General features: G+C 39.2%; 1 protein-coding gene across 1 annotated transcript in view; it reads left to right on the top strand.

Moving 5' to 3' along the window:
• The window catches only part of LOC122659192 (glutamate receptor 2.7-like), a 40,613-nt gene extending 29,351 nt beyond the window's left edge, over nucleotides 1-11,262 (top strand). Inside the window, exon 7 of the mRNA XM_043854329.1 lies at nucleotides 11,050-11,262. Coding sequence (XP_043710264.1) covers nucleotides 11,050-11,262 — 213 coding nt within the window. The remainder of the gene's footprint in view (nucleotides 1-11,049) is intronic.
• Nucleotides 11,263-16,550: the final 5,288 nt, after the last annotated feature.

The following is a 16,550-nucleotide window of genomic DNA, read 5'->3' as shown; positions in this document are numbered from 1 at the left end:
TCCCCCATTGTGTGGATGGCAGCTCTTATCTCTCTTCAAGATTTGAAAATCGTAGAAAGGGTCCTATACTTGTCGTAAATCTCAGTCCTTGAATAGAAACACCTTCTTTAATGTCAAAAGTACCCTTGGGAAGTGGCAGACAGGCGTGGGCTTGCATTCCAGCTCATTTCTGGCCCATTATTCTTTCTTAACCAGAAAAGAATAATCGCTTGCATGGTGACCTAAATGAATGCGTAATTGCATTCTGTCACGTCCATCTTGCTCAAAATTCAGTCCTCTTTATAGCCATGGAAAAAAATATGGTGACTTTACGTGTAGATTAGGAGATGCAAGCTCTTGATAGCCCAGAATAGCATAAAATGGCCAAAAACCTGAAAAGAATAAGAAAGCACCCGAATAACTCTGTTCAATGTGGTAAAATGCATGCTTTATACCCTAAGATTTCACACATAAATGTGCTCATCAGATTCCCCCACACTTGAACTTTGCTTGCCCTCAAGTAAACAAAACAAAAAACTAATCTAAAATGCAGAAATCCTAACTCACTTTCGTAGGAATCACGGTTGCACTTAGCATGTGCAGCAAGCCTTTAAACCCCTAGGTTACCCCTAGTGGACGAGTTTAGTCTCGTAGGTGTTTGCAGTGAATGTACACCCAAAATTCAATAAGTAAGAATGCTGTAAATTTTAATCATGGCATAAGTAGGATAGTGCACACAAGCTCTAAAAATTCTCAACTAAAGATCAAGGAGCCAAAGATTCCCCCACACTTGAATTTTATCACCCCACATCAATTCAAGCAACAAGCATGTATCAAGATTAAGGGATCTCCTCATATCTTCTGAACACTACTCACCTTCAGGTAAACCACTCATAGCATCGATGGAACCAAAGACTTAGGCTTTGAGCATTTTTTACCATACTTTCTTTTCAGGCATTAAAACAAAAACTTTTCTTTCTCAATGGTAAACTCTATTTCTACTCCACTACTGTTCCCTGAATGACAGGGTGGAGCATGCACCAGACACCTAAATACTTGGTCGCTTCGCTTTTTGCATATATCTATAAAGACTTTGAGACATTTATGCAAGAGTTTTTTCGAGTTTCCTTCCAAGGAATTTCGAACAAGTCACCCTGCTTCCTGAGGCAACAGTGCCTTGTCTAGTTCCAAGGAATTCCACTTTCCTTTCTTGTTTCTTTCTTTTTTTTTCTTTTTTTTTTTCATTCACTTTCATGCCTTGCCATAAACAAATTGGTCTCAGCTTCTAGCCAAAAGATCAAAGGGTCCATAAAACACATAGAGAAATCTAGCCATCAAATGAAATGGTGCTCATATTTTCCAACTCAGTCCCTCTCACCGGATACATACCAATTACTGTCCTTGAAAAGGGATTTCTTATTATTTCGCATGCTAGGACACCTAATTCCCTCTTTCTCTTGCTTCGCAATCAAAGAAATGTATGCACAAAACCAAAACTACCGCCGCAATCAAAATTCACCAATTAAGTTCACACACCCCCCCCCAACACTTAATCCATGCAGTGTCCTCAATGCATGCAGAAAATAAAGAATAAGGACAAGGGAGGAGATGAAGGGGGCTTACCAGATATAATCAACATAGAGGATCATGAAGAGTCATGAGCTCTACAAAAAGTACTAGGGGCAGCAACAAAAATCTCAATCCATGGCCGGTAAATGTAGAAAGAGCTTCAGAACCAGAAAATACTCGACCATGAATTTTAGTAAAGCGAGAAATAACATGGAAGTTAAGCACAAATGATAAATACCCAACAGGAAAATCTGTCCTCATGGGACAGTGGAAAATGAAGGCAGTGAAAAATAGTCCATGTAGACAAATCCTCCCATTCCCTCCCATGGTCAATGCAGAATGCATGTCATTATCGTAAAAACCAACCAAGAATGGATTGCAGTAAGCATCAAAAGGATCATGAATATCAGTAACCTCACCAAGATAATCATAAAAAATGGGAGGTTTACTCAAATCAATCCTAGCAATAAAACTATTTGCCCTTTGCATAACTTGGTTTGCCAAATAAGGATCACGATAATATGCTTGAAGAGCATCATGACTAACATTGTCCTCCTCAATAAAATCATCAAACCTAGGAGGTTTAGAGAAATCAACATACAGGACAATTGAATTGTCCAAATGACAATTATCTGGGTTTTTCAAAGAGAGAGGGGGAGATCGAATTTCCTGGGTTTCTATGCTATTATGAAAATCTGATTCTAAATCAATAGAAACACTAGGTTCACTAAGATCAAAAATTTCAGGCAAAAGTTGTACTTCCCCAGGTGGCTCATCAAACTTCACTTCACTAACATCTTCAGGAAACTCAATCTCAACAAATAAATCATCTTGAAAATTATTTTGTGGGGGTTGACTCTCATTAACTTCAAACTGGGGTGGTGGAATTTCAACATCATTAAACGGGGGATGGGGCGGTTCATTCTGAACTGGAATCTGGTAACATAGATTAGGTTCAGGCTGACAATGTGATTTACCCGTTTCCTCCTCCTGCATCATGGTGATCAGTTAAGAGAGTTGCTTCTCCATTGTATTACTACTTTCTATGAAAAGGGTAAAGTTCTTCGCAAACTCACTTATTCCGGCCTTCTCACCCATTTTTTTAAACTCAAGGGGTTGTTGATGTGGTGCAAGGAGAGGTGGCTCATTGAGATTCAATGGAGGGTTGGGCATTGGAGGACCAAACTGACCATGATAGTGGAAATTGGGTGGTCCAGCTTGGTTATTCCATTAATCCCACGAGAAATTGGGATGATCACTCCACCCCTAATTGTAAGTGCAAAAAAATTGTACTAAAATAGAGGACTCACATTCTCATCACCATAGCTACCTCCATAAAGATTAGGGCATCCTTCCATAACATGCATAGTCTGGGGATGTAACCAACCAAAATTTTCTGAAAGCCCATAGTTGGGTTGGGGAACAAAATTGTACTGGGGTGGTGCAAAGTTGTTCTCTAACTCGCTACTTTTGGCCGTCCTAGCCTGTTTAAACCTTTCCCCCAAAGTCATTGGTGGAGGTGTATCTCCCATTACTCCAAACATGCATAAACTAACCACCTATCCAAAATTGAGGTCTCCCTAAAACATTTTTTTTTTTTTTTTTTCAAACAAAAAAAAGGAAAATCACAAGAAACACGAGGGAATTAATAGACAGTTCATGCATTTCCCTTAAGGATTGAAACAATGGTTCGAAAGCTGTAAAGTTGCCATATAGGTTCACAGCAAGGGAACCCGTATAGTCTTCAATAGCCACCTACGTGCGACTCCAAGTGGATTCTGATGTAGAGTGGAGGACTACTATACGTTTTTGTTTCCAAACAAAATCACTCACTATGTTGCTTTCCTGTTATCAAAGTTGGTCACCTCCAAAGATAAGTCACATGACAATCCAAACCACCCAAACGAATCAAGGTGTAGCGTCATATGTAACTAAATCTTATGAGGGACACCATAATAGGCTGGGTTTGGGCACATGAAGAATTTTAGATTGGGCGCACAGTCTTTGAAACAAAAGAAAAACAAGATGAGGGTTTCTTTTTTTTTTAGAAGAAAAAGAAAATAAAATAAAATACTCTGAATTACTTAAAAATAAGAAAAACAAAGTGGACAATAATCTCCCCGGCAGCGGCGCCAAAAACTTGTTTACAAGAAATAATTACCGCAAGCGTACGGATCAATCGTAGCTACGGGTCGAACACAAGGAGATGTATGCCACTCTATCTTACTCACTTAAAAGCATTGCAAAGTGAACCAAATTAATTAAGATGTTGGATTAAAATAACAATAATTAAACTAACGAATCCTAACTCACAAGCATCTACCGAATCGAATCCTAACACACATCTATCTAACAGAATTACGCATCTAACGAATTGAATTAACGTCCTAACACATATCCATCTAACCTATCAATACTAACGCGGATTTGAAGGAATAAATCGCCACAGCCACATACCACAACCACACAAACAAAAACAAAGGAAAAATAAAGCTAAGAGAATAAAGAGGTAAACCCGAAGGTGCTTGAACCAGACTGAAATTGCTTGCTCTTCTCTACCACACTTGAAATGCTCCTGCCAAATCTGAAATATAAAACAAAATTAATTAAATTAAAAGCTTTACATAATGCATGATGATGATAGTGAATAAAAAATAAAATTCCATAAGCATGGAAGAATTAGAGAGGCAGAGAATGAGAATAAAAATAAAAAGGGTGGAGAATTAAAGTCCTAATAGAATGGAGGGAATAGAGGGGATGAGAGTGAGATTAAAATAAAAATAAAAATAATAGAAGAAATAAGAGGTTAAGAAGAAGAAGAAGAAAATAAAATTAAAAATATGAACTTGAACCAATACTCCCTTCTACCAAACTTGAAAGTGCATGAATTGATTAGGCATTGAATAGATATAATTGATGAAGCTTGAAAAACTTGAATAAACCTTACATGGCTTCCTCTTCCAAATCTCCAAGTCTTCTCACAAGAATTAGAAACTTAGACTAGAAAGCTTTAAAACTAGAACTATAATTAAAAGATTACAACCATATTGAAGACAATAATTGAATTAAAGCTTGCATAAAATTATTACAACCATTGAATTAAACTCATAAAATCAAACTAAAACTAGAAAACCAAAAATTGGAAGGAGAAGAAGGAAAAAATTTCATTAAAATTCAACTAGAACTAGAGCTAGAATAACCTCTTCAATCCCAAAAGCAATTGGGCATTTATAGGAGGAGAAGAGGAGAGGAGAGGAGAGAGCTCCACGATTTTGGGAGGCTCTCTCCTTCTAAAACTGTGGAGGCTTTGGAGAGAATCTCCCTAGAAAAATAATATTCTCTTCTCCTTCCTTTACAATGTTGCTTGAACCCCAAGGAAAATAAAAAAAATGGAAAGTAAGAGAGATACAATGCTTGGTCCAATTGACCTGCTATTTTCCAAAAAATAGACTTTCCAATTTAATTCTTGTGATTCCTTTTCTTTGCAGAAGTCTTCTCCAAATAATATGATCAAAGTATCTCCAATCTTTGACTTTTCAACCTTCCAAGGATTAGAGAATATTCTCCACAAGATATCCATCCATAGTCAAATTCTAAAAATACCCTTGGAAAGTTGGAGGAGAGAGAGAGTGATGACTAGGATTCCACCCAAGAATTTATTCAAACCCCACTATACCCTTCAAAAATCGTGGAGCCTTGCACTCTTCAAAAATTGTGGGAGCTTGTGGGTCATGTGTGCTCAAAAAGGTCTTGGACAGTGTGGGTCCCCCATTGTGTGGATGGCAGCTCTTCTCTCTCTTTAAGATTTTGAAATCTCATAAAAGGTCTTGTACTTGCCGTAAATCTCAGTCCTTGATTAGAAACACCTTCTTTAATGTCAAAAGGACCCTTGGGAAGTGGCAGACAGGCGTGGGCTTGCATTCCAGCTCATTTCTGGCCCATTATTCTTTCTTGACTTGAAAAGAATAATCGCTTGCATGATGGCCTAAACGAATGCGTAATTGCATTCTGTCATGTCCATCTTGCTCAAAATTTAGTCGTCTTTACAGCCATGGAATGAAATATGGTGACTTTACGTGTAGATTAAGAGATGCAGCACCCGATAGCCTAGAATAGCATAAAATGGCCAAAAACCTGAAAAGCACAAGAAAGCACCCGAGTAACTCTGTTCAATGTGGTAAAATGCATGCTTTATACCTAAGATTTCAAACATAAATGTGCTCATTAGTAGTTTTTCATTATTATTTTGTATATTTGATATCATACATGTTAGTATAAATTAATTCATCATGGGAGAACATTCAAAATCAAGCATCTAGTGGAAAGACTAGTTTAACCGGGTGAAGTGGGTGCCACCTTCCCACTCTCGTAACCTGACAGCTTACTCAAATTCTCTTGGCAGACCATATGGAATCATGTAGCCCTTATAGGGCTACACCAATCAAGTCCTAGACTCTAATCCTAGGTGGTGACTCCATTTTATATATTATATGACCTTAAACCCTCAATGATTGTGCAACCCCTTCTTTATAGAATCCCCTTTTAATTCTTCTTCACCCTTTTCCTCGAAGGGAGGACCATTTTCGAGAGGAACCTTGACCCACAATTTGAGGAAAACACCCCCGATCTTCATGGTGGATCCTTACAGTGGCAAATCCACTAGGGACGCATTGTCAAGCTTTCAACACTAGATGCTACCATTGAATGCAAGAATGTTCTCCCTTATGCATCATTTGTATGATAGCATGTTTGAATAATTATAGTATATGTATGACAATTGTACTAAGTGCATCATTCATTGGACTTGGAGTGAAGTCAAATGATGAGGGTATTCCCTGTTGTGCCTCTACCCCCGGGGAGGTGGGGCACACCATACTAAGTACTCTGAGATCAATTGATAGCCGCTTCCTGGACAAGAATGTTCAAAGTGAATTTGAAAGACAAGGGTACTCCCTGTTGTATCTCTATCCCCAGGGAGGGGAGACACATCATACTAAGTACTCTAAGTTCAATTGATGGTCACTTTCTACATTGCACTCATTGCACACATTGCATGGAAAATACTCAGCCACGTGGCTTAGTCATTTGACCCCTTGTGTAGACTTGGGTAATTCACGATTATGTCACACCCCTTGATCTTTACTAAACGGGTTTAGAGTCATAAGCGAGGATGGTCACTAGTGTGTTGTGGGGTACATTCGATACTCAAAAAAAGGCACTAGTTCGACCCTTCTGAGACTGACTGATCTACTCCCTAGGTATATCAAAGGAACCATGTACTTACAATTCGCTTCCCGAGCATTAGGTATATTAGTTCTATCAAGGGTAACCTTTTATGTCCTATCATCCCATCCACTGCATTTATCATGTAGGAAATTAGACCATATATGAATAAGGTACGCCACAAGCTAACCTTGTAGATAGTTGGGTTTTAGACTAAGTTTCTCAATATTATACTTTACATAATATATTGTGCCTATAAAAAAAAAGAACTTGGACTATCCCGTGTTATGACAGCATGTTGTTTGGCATGATATGTCCATTAATAATAGAGTTCAAATTGTCCCGCGATAAAAGACACTTTATATTAGTATAAGATATACAATTAGGAAATTTTTGTCAGAACCATTTTGGATCTTTCTCATGTACGTGATGGTGTTTGAGACCATCATAGAGACTAACATTGTTTGTATATATTTCATGTATATATTGGTTGTACATAAGTAATATATACTAGAAAAAAGAAAACTAGTACAGTCGAATTAAATTCCTTGTGACCTGAGATAAGTTTTTCTACTTATGTCAATCACAATTCCACATCACAAGAACTTCTCCTTACCCACGTAGGCTCATCAAGGCAATCGATTAGCCCAAATCAGCCCAATTCGATCTCCATATATACCCAAGCTTTTGGATTTTCATTTTCTCTAGTCAACTTTGTGAAGCACAGTCCAATCATACTATCATCAGGAATAGACAATATGGATCCACAATGAAGTGATTCACCAGAAGACCAATTAGGGTAGCAAGTGAACCAGGTGCAGACTGAAATCTTAGGGGTCAAGCAGCTCATGACACAGATATTGCAGGCAGTGCATGGATAGTCTAAAGTAGAGATAACTCCTACTTTCGATGAGACAGAGCGAAGAGCGACTCCTACAGCTTCAAGAGCGCATGTCAGAATTGTGATAGAAGAGGATGAAGAACCTGTTGTTGACACACCCCAAGATCGCCCCGAGACTGAAAGGGAGCAAAGAATGAGGGAGAAAGTTGAAAAAACTTGAAACTTTAGTCAAGGGCAAGACTCATGAGAAACCAGAGGATGACTTAATGTTCTTTCCAGAAGGGAAAATACCAGAGGATTTCAAGTTGAAACTAGACAAGTTTGATGGGACAAGGGATCCTAAAGCTCACCTCAAAATCATTATCACTGTAGCAAGGACTTTGAACCTTGTAGAGAATCAGATGAAAAATGCATTTTTATATTCACTAGCAGGATCTGCATTGAGATGGTTAACATAGATGTGAGAACAATGACATGGCGGCGGATCACCACATGTCCTCCACCCCATCCCTCTTTTGGGGGAAGGAGAGAGGTGAGAAGAATGTATGTAGGAGTAGCCACCTAGAGGAGGGTATAGGACCCAAAATTGTAAATGTATGACTCTCATGATTATGCCCTTCTAGGAAAAAATGGTCCGTTGGTCTGGGTACAGGTCAAGTTACAGTTCGGGAAGGTATTAGATACTCCAATCCGTCCGGACTTGCCGATCTTCTATTACTTGACTAGGTAGAGTTATAACATGCTTTTGGGAGAGAATGTAAGTGGAGTTTCTGGCAAAAAATTGGTAGAGCTACGCATCGAACTTGATCCCAGAAGGGAAGAGGGAGAAGCCCTCTATTTATAGATCAAGCTTAGGCTTCAGTGGTGCCACTTAGCCCTTGGGAGGCCCTAACCAAGCTTGGACAGCGCCGCCCAAGCTTGGGTGGAGCCGCCGGGCTGCCGACGGGGCTTCCTAGCCTCGAGCAAGGTTGCCTACCTCTGACAACTCCGCTCGGCCTACGACATGATTGTCCAGGGCCAGGCAAAGCCACCCAGCTCTGAATTCGCTTGTCAGTCATTGAATAGGGCCATTCGGACATCAGTGTGATGCATGGATCTCGAAGTAAGGCATCATATCACTCATGTACCATGCAGGATTCGGGCGAAGGCTGTCGAATCAATTCTTAAAATTCTTAGGAACTCAGAAAAATAGCATCGTACCATGTCTGTACCATGTGGGATTCGATCAAAGGGTGTCGAATCAATTCTTAAAATTCTCAGGAACTCGGTCAAAGAGTGTTGTATCACTCTTGTACCATGTGGGATTCAGCCGAAGGGCACCGAATCAATCTTAAAATTCTCAGGTAGTCGGCCAAAGAGCACCGTATCACTCATGTACCATGCAGAATTCTATCGAAGGATGCTAAATCAATATCAAAATTCTCAAGAACTTGGAAAAAGAGTGGCGTACCACTCCTGTACCAGGCGGGATTCGGTCGAAGGGTACCGAATCAATATCAAAATTCTCAGGAACTCGGCCAAAGAGCTTTGTATCACTCCTGTACTAGGCGGAATTCGGCTGAAGGGTACTGAATCAATATTAAAATTCTCAAGAACTCGGCAGAAGAGTGTCATATCACTCTTGTGTATTCGGAATTTAGGCCGAAGGGCGCCGAATCGACCTTAAAACTCTCAGGAAATTGGCAGAAGAGTGTCGTATCAATCCTTTACCATGAGGTATTTGGCTGAAAGACATCAAATCCTCTCAAATTTTCCCCAGTGAATTGGCCAAAGGACGCCAAATTAATCTTAAAATTTCCAAGACTTCTGGTCGAGTGGTGCCTTATCACCCTCACTTTTGGTCGAGTGGTGCCTCATTACCCTCACTTCTGGTCAAGTGGTACCTTATCACCCTCACTTTTGATCGAGTGGTGCCTTGCCACCCTCATATTTTGGCTAAGAAAAGCTACATCATATGCATTTATTTTATGGATTTTTCATATCATTTTCATCATATTGTTTTTGCGTATTTGAATTTTATCATAGAGCCTTATAGTAGGTAACTTGAATGATTAATCGACCAATTTATCGAAGAGTGGTTTTATCGTTTCAACACCATCACCTATGATCAATGTGATAGTAGAACATGCTCTTGGTGACAAAATCAGATGATCTTTTGTCTTCGCCCTTCGGCTGTTGGCACAAGCCTCGGCTAAAGAGGGGCAAACTGTAGTTATTGAGTTTTTTCACCCCCGACAATAATGACAACACATACATGAACAGATTACGACTCTCTCAGGTCACCCATAAACCCATGATAAAGAGCCAGACACAAAAACATGACCGTACCGATCCAGAATCGGTCAACCTCCCATAATTCGAACGAAAAACTGTAGGAAGTCAACATCACCGCCTGAAGAAAGACGACACCGCCCAGAGCCCAGTGGCACTGACCGAGGGGTCAGTGGCCTGGCCCGAACTCTCGGTGGCCCCATAGGAGCTAGGTAGCACACCCAAGACCTGAGTTATGCCACCTGGGGCTGGGCAGCACCGCCCAGGCTTAGGCGGCACTGCTCAGGCTAGGGCGGCACTACCAAACCTAAATGGCCTAGCCCAGACCTGGGTGGCCCCGCTTAGACCTGGGCGGCACCACCCAACCTGGGTTAACTCAGCCCAATTTTCTTGGACCCTCTATAAATAAAAGGCCCCTCTTCCTTCAAAAAATAAAGTTTAATAGTGGGAAAAGCCCAAAGAGGGAGGTTTTGGTCCCTAGAGAAGTTCATTCTTTTTTAGGCTTTAGTTTCTGTTCGTTTTGGCCCTCGAGGGCCTTGTAGGTGATTAGGCGCAGAAGCCCTGCCGGAGTCCAAGAAGCCCTGTTGGAGTCCAGGAAACCCCAATAACATACTTTTGATAAGCCGTTGTTCTACCCGACAAGAGAGAGTCAGGTAATCTGTCCATCTCCACCTGAGTCGGGTGGTGACCCATTGCGTATTTTTTATGTTTTTAGCAAATTTTACCGTCACGTACACAGTTTTATTTTGGTCATTTATTTTGGCATAATGTAGATCGTTTAAGCATATGTTCACTATTTTTGCAGTTTTTCATCATTATTTTGCATATTTATTATCATACATGTTAGAATAAATTAATTCATCATGGGAGAACATTCAAAATCAAGCATAAGACTACACGTAAGGAAGACATTATTTATTGCAGTGATTTGTATGATCCAATTGAGGAAATCAAAGCCAAACCAGAAAATAAAACTAAAAAATAATGGGACAGGATGAATAGGAAAAACCATTGATACTATCAGAAAGTGGGTTGATGATTGTGTGTTTCATCATGTTGCTAAAGAGACTAATGCCCAAGCACTTTAGAAAAAGTTGGAGAATCTTTACGAGCATAAGACTACACAAAATAAAGTTTTCTTGATTTGGAAACTTGTCAATTTGAAGTTCAAAGAGGAACGTTCTATTGCCGAGCATTTAAGTTATTTTCAGAGCTTAGTGAATCAGTTGGCTCCAATGAAGATGACTTTGGAAAATGAACTGCAAGCATTACTACTATTGAGCTCCTTGCTTGACACTTGGGATACTTTTGTAGTGAACAACTCTACTCCAGATGATGTGTTATCATTGAGCATGATGAAAGATAGCGTTGTTCAATGAAGATACCAGGAGAAAATATATGGGGTTGGATAGTTCACATGCTCTTGTCACAAAGAACAAGGGTAGAAGTAAAAGTAAGGGACCAAAAAATAACAGTAAATCCAGAGGTAGGTCAAAATCCAGAAGAAGGCAGAAAGTGTTATCATGGTGGTAAAGAATGTCACTTGAAGAAAAAGTATTGGGAAAAAAAAAAAAAAAAAAGAATTCAATTGATAAAAATACTACAGCCACTGTGTCTGATTCTAAAGATTTGATGGTGCTTTTTTTTTTTGAAGAAGAAGAATGTAATCATGTTGCAGACCAAGGTATTGAGTGGGTTGTTGACTCAACAGCATCCTTTCATGCCACTTCTACAAAGGAGTTCTTCACTTCTTACAAAGCATGAGACTTTAGGATTGTGAAGATGGGAAATAGCAGCTACTCAAAAATTTTTGGAATTGGTGATGTGTGGGTGCACATTAACTCTAAAGGATGTGCAACATGTTCCAGACGGACACCTAAATTTGATCTTTGTCAATGCTTTAAACCGGATCGGATAAGATAACCATGTTGGCAATGGAAGATGGAAACTTGCCAAGGGATAACTGGTACTTGCTAGGGAGAAATCTGTCATACATTATATAAGACATACATAAAGTTGTGTGTGAATGGGCTGAATGCAATTCAAGATGATTCTTCACCAAATTTCTACCACAAACGACTGGCTCACATGAGTGAAAAGGGGATGCAAATTTTGGAAAAGAAGTCTCTCATTCCCTTTACCAAATGTATGTCATTAAATCCTTGTGATAACTGTTTATTTTGGAAACATTATAGAGTATCATTTAATAAGTTATCTATTAGGAAATCTAATATGTTAGATTTGGTTTACTCTATGTTTGGGTTGAGTCACTAGGTGGCAATAGAGCTTTGGTTATTTTATTGATGATGCTTCACGAAAAGTGTGGATATATTTTTTAAAACAAAAGACCATTTTAGCACTTTTAGAGATTTCATGCCATGGTGGAGAGAGAAACTGAAAATGAATTGAAGTGTCTCTGTACTAATAACGGAGGTGAATACACATGTTCAGTTTGAAAGCTATTATTCAGAGCATGGAATCCGACGTGAGAAGACAGTTCCTGGTATCCCACAACATAATGGTGTGGCTGAGAGAATGAATCGAATCATTGTGGAAAGAGTCAGATGCATGTTAAGAATGGCTAAGCTACCTAAGCCATTCTAAAGTGAAGTTGTTCGTACTGCCTGCTACCTAATCAACAAATCTCCATCACTGCCTTTGAGTTTTTATACTGCAGAGAAAGTGTAGATAGGTCCAGAGATTGCATACTCCCATTTAAAGGTATTTGGTTGCAAAGATTTTGCACATGTGCCTAGAAAACAAAGAACAAAGTTTGATGATAAAGCAGTTCCATGTGTGTTTGTTGGCTATGGAGATGCAAAGTTTGGTTACAGTTTATGGGATCCAGAAAAGAAAAATTATTAGAAGCAGAAATGTAGTCTTTTATGAGAATGACAGATGGGGAAGAGGTGCAAGAAGAACATGGTGATTATGATGAGTCAGAGAAAATTTGTGGTGAAGACATGTCAAATGCAGAAGGTGTTGAGCATGGGGAGCAGCCTCCTCCATCAGAGATTACAGAACCTCATATCAGAAGGTGTACAAGAGGGCACCAACCATCAACCAAATATCCTAGTTTTGATTATATTTTACTTACCGATGAAGATGAGCCAAGAAACTTTCTAGAAGCACAATCTCATAAAAACAAAGAGAACTGTACTAAGGAAATACATGATGAGTTTCTTGAAAAATAATGACACTTATAATTTGGTAGAGCTCCCAAAAAGAAGAAAAGCATTGAAAAACAAATGAGTATTCAAGCTGAAGAAAGATGGTGAAAAAACTAGTGAAGTACAAAGTTCATTTGGTAGTAAAAGGTTTTGGTCAGAATAAATGAATCGATTTTGATGAGATCTTTTCCCCAATTGTGAAGATGAGTTCCATTCGAGTTATCTTGGGTTTAATAGCTAGCTTGGACCATGAGTTGGAGTAGTAAGATGTTAAAACTGCTTTCCCAATGGTGATTTGGAGGAAGAAATATATACAGTACAACCAGAAGGTTTTGAAGTGCTTTAAAGGGAAAGAGCACATGGTTTGCAAGTTGAAGAAAAACTTGTATGGATTGAAAAAAGCACCAAAGCAGTGGTACAAGAAATTTGATTCATTCATGGTAGACCATAGCTTCACAAGAACCTTTGCAGATTATTGTGTTCATTTCAGAAGATTCTCTTATGGTAACTTCATTATACTTATGCTTTATGTTGATGATATGCTAGTAGTGTGACAAGATTGTAAGATGACTGATAGGTTGAAAGATGAATTGTTCAAGTCCTTTGACATGAAGAACTTATGTCTTGCAAGACAAATTTTGGGAATGCAGATTGTTCGTGAAAGGAAAGCAAAGAAATTGTGGTTGTCACAAGAACAATATGTTGAGTAGGTCCTTGAGAGATTTAACATGAAAAGTGCTAAACCAATTAGGACACCTCTTGTAAGTTACTTCAAGCTAAGTAAGAAGACTTGTCCCTCCACTGAAGAAGAAAAAGAAGAGATGGCAACTATTCCTTACCCATCTGCAGTTAGGAACTTAATGTATCCAATGGTTTGCACACGTCCAAATATTACCCTTGCCGTTGGTGTAGAGAGCAGATTTTTGGCTAATCTTGGCAGAGAACATTGGGAAGCACTGAAGTGGATCTTCAGATATTTGAAGGGTAGTTCCAAGTTGTGTTTGAGTTTTGGGGGTTCCAAACCAGTCTTGGAAGGCTTTACAGATGCAGATATGGCAGATGACCTAGATGGTAGAAAATCTACTTCAGGGATCTTGTTTACTTTTGCAAGGGGAGCTGTGTCATGGCAGTCCAGATTGCAAAATTGTGTTGCTTTATCTACAACTGAAGCTAAGTATATTGCTGCTACAGAAGCATGAAAAGAGATGTTGTGGATGAAGCGTTTCCTTGGTGAATTGGGTTTGAAGCAAGAAGAGTAGGTAGTATTTTGTGTTAGTCAGAGTGCTATGAACTTGAGCAAGAATGCTATGTATCATTTCCGCACGAAGCATATTGATGTGAGATACTAGGAAAAGAAAAATCGGGATGGACCATAGCTACGTGAAGTAGTGGAGAAGCAATTACTACAGCTTAAGAAGATTCATACTGAGAAGAATCCTTCAGGTATGATGACCATGGTTGTTCCCAGGAAGAAGCTTAAGCTTTAATAGCACTAGTTGGGATGGACTCTGGCCAAGTGAGGAGTCTCGTGGTGGATCTCCTTCCTCATGGGCTCCAGGGACAGATTGTTTATGGGGCCCAGACCCTTTATTGTCCAGCCCAAGCCCCAAGCCAAAGTCAGAATATGAAATGTCATATTTCAATAAGGGGTTTTGGGCATTGGAATGTGAAGAGCCTCTAGGGGCATCGTTTTGTTTTTTTCTTCTTCTTTTTGGTTAGTAGTGTGTGTGTGTCGTTCTCAAGGGAAGAAGCATCTCACAACATAAAAATCAAGAGAAAGAAAAGAAAAAGAAAAAAGAGGAGAAGGAAGAAGAGCAAGGAGCTTGGGATCGTATTTGGAGCCTTGGTGTTTCTACTACAACTTTGAGATCTCATCAAAGCAAAGAGACTTTGTGAGATTTGTGGTGTTTGTGGTGAGTACTTGGTTTGGCTTCTTTTGAGGTAATCATTTTTGTATTATCTCCAATTGCTTGTAAATCTCAAGTTTGGGTAAAAACTTGAGAGAAACATTGTGATCCTATTTTTCTCATAGTGGATTGGTGCTAGATTTGCTCAGTGGTTTTTCCCCTCTACACTAGAGGGTTTTCCACGTAAAATTGTTGGTGTTCATTGTGTGATTGTTCTCTTGCAATTTTATTTCTCTTATTTGTTTGTCTTAAATTTGCTTGGAAATTTTACATTGGATTATTATTGGTATTTCTCAACTCATACTGGGCAAGCGGATTTGATAATCCATACAAGAATTGGGAGAAGTTGTGTCACATTATATAGACAAGGGGTGATAGACTTCCACTTGAATTGAAACTAATTAGCCTAAATGGTGGGAAAAGAATGCAGGCCCAAACATGATTGACATTCATTCGAGAGAAGAATTTTTAATAGCTCTAAGTGAAGCTGAAGATAAATTGGTGGTTGTTGAATTTTAAGGCACTTTGTATGCCTCTTGTTGGCCAATTTGTTTCCCAAGGTAACATCACTTATTTCCATATTTTAGGTAGATTATGTTATACCACCTCTTTTCTTCAGAATATATATTTGTTATGCCTACATCTACGTGCCAAACTTGAAGGTAGTTACTTCTTCTTTTTTTGCTTGTGGAAACCTTTAAATTCAAACAAGTATTATATGGAAATTTGTTAACAAATAGGATTTGCAACTTAGCAAGGAAGAGACGGCGAGGACTGCATTGGTTTTTTTCTTTGATAATTAATAGAAATGAATCTTTGGGATTTGGTACACAAAATAGCAGAAACATCTGATGCATACAGCTTTGTTAATTGGGTGTTATTCAATCACTTGTCATCTTTCTCAATGAAATCGTTTAACACAACATGATATACATCAGGCTGTGTTTAGTATGCATTCCAGGTTAATTTCACAATCTTGGGTGATAAAAATAGTTGTTTTTGTCGTCTGAAAAAGCGAAATTGACCTAGAATGCATTCCAAAAATGCATACCAAACCCAGCCTGAGGTCTCTCATTCTGTCAAACAATTTCAACTGTAAATTGATTCTGTCACAGCTTGTATTGTGGTTCTGTAAATGATGAATCATGCTGATAAACCAAGAATACACGGGCCAATCCCGATTTGCCACGTGGCCTGACATAAAGAGAAGGATGACCCAGGCCCGGCTACGTCAAGACTCATCCGATTAATCCAGAAGGAAGAGACCCAGCAAGTCACTCAAGGACCAAGACCCCCGCACGGGCCAACCATGACATCACCACCAGGGTTTACATCATGTTCTCACTAGAGGGATCTTATCACAAAGAGATGTGACCTTATCTGTACTCAACCCTCAAGGATCTTATCCAACATGTGAGGAACACACATATCTACCTAGTAGGGAACCTCTTCCCTACCAGGACTCTACGTCTCATAAAGAGACACCCTACTACGTGATAGACTCTTCCACGAAGTATACTTATCACCAACAAGGACTCTCCACACCGCCATACTCAACTATAAATACTTAGGTATTCTAACCCATTATTC

Source organism: Telopea speciosissima, chromosome 4, assembly GCF_018873765.1.
Source record: "Telopea speciosissima isolate NSW1024214 ecotype Mountain lineage chromosome 4, Tspe_v1, whole genome shotgun sequence".
Lineage (NCBI taxonomy): Eukaryota > Viridiplantae > Streptophyta > Magnoliopsida > Proteales > Proteaceae > Telopea > Telopea speciosissima.
The sequence above is the reverse complement of the archived record's forward strand: the minus strand, read 5'-3'. Positions and strand labels throughout refer to the sequence as shown.